We start from the raw sequence: 6,153 nt of genomic DNA, 5'->3' as shown, positions 1-6,153 counted from the left end.
TTATCTTGTTACCATTATTTTTATATTAATTCTCTATGTAAATAAAACGTAATCACGATAAGTTATCATTATTATTGATGTATTTCAGCAAATTTAAAAGTGCAAAAATAAATAATAAATAAAAAAAAGGAACCGGATGACGCATGTCCTTGTTCTGGAGTTATGTATTTGCTTGAAAAGCGTTAATAACTTTGCCAAGCACTTATAAATTTTTTTTATTTTTATCCGAAAAAATTTCCTAATATATAATGTAATATTAATTAAATCTTATAAAAATTTAACTTCAATTTATATATAAATGTAAAATGTATGTCTGGCCAGCCAGACAGTAAACTAGATTTTAATACAATTCTTCTCGTGTACTGCAATACGGTAGGGGAAGAAATTCCGCTGGCACTTACGACATTTAACTAATTTAGATTTGTGCTCGGACCAATCGACTTCTTCCTCGAAAATCTCTGTAATTGATTTCAATAATTTCAATGGATATTCTATCATAAATTTTAAATCGATAGAGAAAAATTTAATTTATTAATCTTTTTACCTGGTGGTGGAGGCAGTGATGTGCTCAGTTCAGCTAGATCGGGCTTCGGCACAGGTAGAAAGACATCATCATCATGGAAAACTGAAGTATTTGATAGCATATTTGGAGACTTTGAACTTCCATCTTTTGAGGTTCCAGGCAAGGGACTGCGCATCAATTTGTGCTTCGGCTTCAGAGGATCCGCGACTGATAGAAACGATTGACTCGAGCTAGATGTTTCAGCCTTTGGAATGAAGCTCTCATCATCATCATTATTACGAACACGATCAGCAAGTGGATTTGGTGATTTCGATTGACTTCTTGTGAGAATTTTTCTATCCACCGGACTGCGTAACAGTTTGTGCTTCGGTTGCAGTGGATCAGTTGATCCTGATGACGATTGACTTGAGCTAGATGTTTCAGCTTTTGAATTGGCTAAGCCATTTTCATTATAATCGTCGTCATCGCTATCATCATCACGGACATGATCAGCAGCCGGGTTGGGTGATTTCGACCGATTTCTAGTGACCATAGGACTCCTGACTACTGGACTTCTCAACAACTGATGTTTTGGTTTCATTGGATTTATTAGAACTTGTTCCTGGAAATAAATAAAAATATAAGAATATATATTTATTTTTTTTTAAATTAATTATATTACCTCTGCTTCATTAGATTCATAACTACTGAAAGATTCATTGTTGGATTTATTTTCTACCACCGGAGTATCAAAGAGCGATCTCGGCGCAACAGTTTCTACTGGACTTGGAGTTCCCTCAATGCTGGAATCTGATATCTTATTCACTCGACGGCTCTGTTTAGTTTGCACCTTAGGTGTGAGTGGAACTGTTTTTTTCCCTCTGCTTTTAACATCAACATTTTTAGATACCTGGACATTTTCATTTTCATTCTCTTTGTCATCATTATCACTGTCATCGGCTGCTTTACCCTGAAAAAAATCCAATGTCATGAATCCAACACTAAAAATATGAAACAAATCAGCATAAAAAAATGACTACTGACTTGGTTTTGACAGGCATCAGCACATTTGCAAAACTCATTGCACACTTTATCCTTTTTGACACAGCCGCATCTTTTAGTTGCACAATTACCCGTGCATGAACACCCAGAATTCACATCTTTTTTAACAACACTAGTCGAACCTCTGCGAACTTTTCTACCAACTGGAGAAGAAACTGCTTCGCTGACAGCACGATTTCTGACTGGATTCCGTGTTGGATTTGCTGGTGGATTGACATCTTGATTCTGAGTTGGATTTCCCAATGTCATCAGCCGCAACTGTTCCTCCAACTCGAAAACTCTGTTTTTCGTTTCCTTCAACTCGGCAATTAGGTTTTTCGCCTCCTCCAAAGTTAATTCTCTCCCATCTTCTGGTTCTTCCAATGCTGGATGTCTGCAAACAAATTATTTTATCACTTTTTCGTAATTTCATTTATTTTCTGCAATAAACTGAAAAAAAAAAAAAAAAAAACTTACACTACTTCCTTGGGAGCTTTGGCTCTCAGCCTACGTTTGGGTGGCATCGTGATGGATTTTAACCACAACCTTTTATAAATTAATAAATATCACTTTTTTTAATTAAAGAAACTGCAATTGACAAGTAAATTAACAAATTATCACGTTGATTTAATTACGTTTCAAAATTCTATCGATTTGTCGATGAACTGATCCCTGTTATGACGCTAATAAAAATGTCTGTGGTGTTCAACGGTTATTTTTGAATGACGAGAATAACATCAATGCTGCCAACATGATGTCGGTAATGTAGAAAATTCAAAAATTGTTGAGATTCCCGCGGTACCAAGTTCCAAGTCTGGCGGTCAAGGTCTGAGATTTAAATGTAAAAACTTTAATGACTAAAAAAAGTTATGCCAAGATTGTTTATTATACATTTTATATATTTATGACGTCAGTAAATTATAATAAATGTGTAATTGAGTACTGGCATTTAGATAAAAAAAAAAATTTATTCTCAAAGTTTGATCGACCTGTCGATTTAAATTTAATATTAGATATTTAAAAAAAATTTAAGTGGACAGATTAACATACGCACGTAATCTCTTAGAGGTCAAATGAGCTCGGTAAAGTATAATATAAAACATAAATATATAATCTTTATCAATCAGTTTAGCTGCAAACGTTTAAAAACGTCGGCGAAGTAAATTTTTCCATGAGACAAAATGTCAGTGCGAATAGTGATGAGAAATGGATAAAAAATATTTATGAGTAATCAGATAACCAGTGGATTTTTTTTTTTAGTTAAAACATTGAAGAAAATTCAAATAAATTTTTTTACTTGATTATTACTTTGGTAAGTTTTTGTGATTGGACGAAATTTAGTAAACGAATTGAGAGTTCACCGTGACAGGATATATATTTTTTTCTCCACTCGCAAATTGTCTAAAGTGGTGTATTACGATTAGATAAGACTTCGGTTCATAGTGCGCTTGAGATGCAGACCTCATAAGAGACCGTGATTTTGACGAATCGGTCTCAGTTTAAGACGCGTTTTCATACTCGCAAATTCTCTATCTGAGACATGTTATTACTCAGATTTTAAATTTCAAATTACAACTAAAATGAAAATTTTATTTAAATTATTTTGTGATAAATTGTGGTCATTTTTTTCACTGTAATTACAATCATAATTTTTTTTTTAATTACATTCTCAAGCCAACTGTTGGAGTATGAATTAATTTGCTCATTACTTTAGTGTGCGTTTGGATAAAAAGTGATACAGATAAAATTTACTCCATATTGAATAAATAAAAAAAATATCAAAATGCCGACTTGCGCGAGTGATAATTCATTGCACTTTTATCCATCCAGATGTCCATCTGCCTCATGCAGTAATAGCGTGTCGCCAATGTTACCAAGTTCTCCTATCTCCAGTTCGCCGACGCAGATGAGTATGATGACAAATTACAAACGTTCTATTTCCGACGTTTCGAATTCGTCTCAATCTTCAGCCTGGTCTCAGGAGTCTGAAGGTTGTGCTACTGCACCATTGACTGTAAAAATGCGGCAACGTAATCGTGAACTTCAGCATCAGCATGAACTTGAATCACCATCGCCATCACCGCCAACCCAAAGTGCCGATAATCAAAACTCGCTAAAACAAAATTCACCCAAACGGGGTATTCTGATGCGTTTAATACTGTGGTACTTTAATTTGATAATTCATATTCTCAGTGGAATAATGAACTCGATAATGTTTATGATGCGTGCACCGGCAGTTTGGGGATCTGTTTGGGTCTGCATATTTCTCGTTATCCTCCAGTTACCTCTGGCTTTTCTTAAATATTTTCTTTCAATGTTATACACACCGGTATCAGAACTAGCTCGTAATAAGAGATGCGTCCTGATAAGCGGTGGGAGTACCGTCCAAGCAGTACATCTTGCTAGAAATTTCTACAAAGCTGGTGCACGAGTAATCGTCTGTGAAACAGAAGGTCTATTTGGTTTGGCACGTTTCTCCATAGCTTGCTCTAAATTTTACACAGTGCCACGGCCCAACCTTAACAACACAACGGAGTACATAAAAGCCCTGAAAAATATCGTCGAAAAAGAAAAAGCCGCTTACTACATACCAGTCAGTTCAACGAGTCCAGCTTACTATGACGCACTGGCAAAACCGCATTTGGAGGTATTGGGCTGTGAGTGTTTTGTACCATGTGCAAGTGTAGTAACAGCTCTGGATGACCCTTTGGAGTTGTTGAAACGTTGTCAATCGGTGGGCTTGTCGACTCCAGTTCACTTTATTTTGAAATCCGTTGATGACGCATTAATGTTATACGAAACTGGTGCTTTGAGATCTGGTAGGCATATGATGTTAGCAGCTGGTCTTGCTGGTCTAAGGGACCGTGTCAAAGTACCGTTGCCACCAAGTGCCCAAGAATTCCAAAATATTCGTCATGATATAAGCGAAAAGAAGCCTTGGGTCGTCGTCCGCGACCCAGGTGGTCCACATTTCATAACTTGCACTACAGTTAAAAATTCAAAGGTGGTCGCCAACGTCATTTGCCGCGTAGACGAAACCAAAGGCCTGATACCAGAAACAAGAAACGACATATTGAATTGGCTTGAACGTTTTTTCTCGCGTTCATTTAGCTTGACGCCGATAAACGGTCATTTGAGCTTCAGACTTGTCGTCTCTGAAAACAATGAGCTGGTGTCAATAGGATGTCGGGTCGGCATTGGGTTGCCTTACGTCTGCTTGACGAGTGTCCACCCACGACTCGTGTGGCGACCGTGCCGGCACTTTTCACGGCAAAGTTCCGGGCCATTGCTGGTCGGCGAACCCTGTCAGAGCAAGGAAAAGGCATTTGCTAGTGCTCTCAAACAAGCCAATGACAAGAATACCAACTTTTTCGGCAGTGTCATAAACAAAAGGGATGCTCTCTTTGTCTACTGGGACCCACTACCTTACTGTGCTTATTATCATCTTCAATTACCGTTCATTCGTCTCGCAGGAATACTTAGAGCGCAGCCAAATCAACACAATCCACCTCTTGCTGTTGTTCAGTGAATTTTCTAGAATAATTAAACTTATCTCAAGTGCTGTTTATATTTTTTTTTGGACAAAATACTTATAAATAATAACAATTTTAAAATTTTACTTGCAGTAAAATTAATTATTATTTAAAATTTTCATAAAATTCATCAGTGGTCAAAATATAAAAAAAAACATTATCATCAAATGTAATTGTATTTTTGTTCGTAAGCAATAATACGATTTGGTACATAAATATGTTGATATATCTACATGTTTATTTAGTATACTGTTGATGATATTAATATGTGAGCTTGGGTGGAAAATTTATTGCATTATTATCTCGCGGCCTACACACTCTCGACAAATATAATTAAATATGAGTGTAGGAATATCTCAAGCACACTTTTAGCATTGCCTGACAATAAAACAGAGTCCGAGGGAGTTATTGTTTATTATTATTTTTAATTTGTAATGTTTTAACGTGCAGCACATATGTACATATATTATTATTGTTATTATTTATGTAAATTATACTAGGTATGTACAAATTACTTTGTAAAGGAATAATTTTAAATTTTATACACTTATAAGTATATAAATACATGATGATGAATAAAAAATGAGAACGCAAGATATAAGAGTCTTTAAGATTAGTGAAGTAAGTGTGAATGACTCTTGATATATAAATATATACAAATATATACACTAATAATCTGCGATATTATTTTTTTAATAGTATTCTAGCATCTAGATATTGTTAATGTTATTGTTATTTTTTCAGAGCGAAGACGTATTGAATTTTATTCAATAAATGACATTTATTTTTAATACGAAAAAATTAAATATATATATATGCATATATAATAAGTTAATAAATAAATTTAATGAACAATATTTATTGAGATTTGGAAGATTAATTTTTTCTCCCGAGATACGAATCGAAATTTTGTTTATAAGATTTAATCTATACTTAATTCAAATCTCTGTTATCTCGTTTTGTTTTCTTTGAGAATGTTATTGATACAAAATTTCTTATCGCAATAAGTGTAAAATAAAAAATAATTAAAATTATTATTGAGGTGTTATATTTATCGGACACATAAATAATAAATTT

The 6,153-nt window shown here is 34.5% G+C and overlaps 2 protein-coding genes across 3 annotated transcripts; one reads left to right on the top strand and one right to left on the bottom strand.

Moving 5' to 3' along the window:
- Positions 1-18: 18 nt before the first annotated feature.
- On the bottom strand, positions 19-2,282 carry LOC103576783 (uncharacterized). 2 transcript variants are annotated; one of them, XM_008557169.2, is made up of 6 exons: positions 2,179-2,282; positions 2,021-2,089; positions 1,547-1,937; positions 1,185-1,472; positions 545-1,124; positions 19-458 (listed from the first exon to the last, which is right to left on the bottom strand). In XM_008557169.2, exons 2-6 carry the CDS (start codon positions 2,065-2,067, stop codon positions 334-336), a joined length of 1,431 nt encoding a protein of 476 aa, XP_008555391.1. In that variant the 5' UTR covers positions 2,068-2,089; positions 2,179-2,282; the 3' UTR covers positions 19-333. The 2 variants fall into 2 exon arrangements, with proteins under 2 accessions (XP_008555391.1, XP_008555390.1); XM_008557168.2 differs by having other exon boundaries at positions 20-458; positions 2,021-2,273.
- A 452-nt stretch (positions 2,283-2,734) lies between these two features.
- On the top strand, positions 2,735-5,730 carry LOC103576785 (uncharacterized). The gene has a single exon (XM_008557170.3). The coding sequence runs from the start codon at positions 3,327-3,329 to the stop codon at positions 5,070-5,072; it is 1,746 nt and encodes a 581-aa protein (XP_008555392.1). The 5' UTR covers positions 2,735-3,326; the 3' UTR covers positions 5,073-5,730.
- Positions 5,731-6,153: the final 423 nt, after the last annotated feature.

Source organism: Microplitis demolitor, chromosome 8 (genome assembly GCF_026212275.2).
Source record: "Microplitis demolitor isolate Queensland-Clemson2020A chromosome 8, iyMicDemo2.1a, whole genome shotgun sequence".
Taxonomy (NCBI): Eukaryota; Metazoa; Arthropoda; class Insecta; order Hymenoptera; family Braconidae; genus Microplitis; species Microplitis demolitor.
The sequence above is the reverse complement of the archived record's forward strand: the minus strand, read 5'-3'. Positions and strand labels throughout refer to the sequence as shown.

What these genes read in the sequence shown, in the direction of transcription:
- LOC103576785 (XM_008557170.3), top strand. Translation starts at nt 3,327, where the DNA reads ATGCCGACTTGCGCGAGTGATAATTCATTGCACTTTTATCCATCCAGA.
- LOC103576783 (XM_008557169.2), bottom strand. Translation starts at nt 2,067, where the DNA reads ATGCCACCCAAACGTAGGCTGAGAGCCAAAGCTCCCAAGGAAGTAGT. An exon ending in AAAGCTCCCAAGGAAGTAGT is followed by an intron (nt 1,938 to 2,020) that starts GTAAGTTTTTTT and finishes ATTTGTTTGCAG; the next exon opens with ACATCCAGCATTGGAAGAAC. An exon ending in ATGAATCTAATGAAGCAGAG is followed by an intron (nt 1,125 to 1,184) that starts GTAATATAATTA and finishes ATTTATTTCCAG; the next exon opens with GAACAAGTTCTAATAAATCC.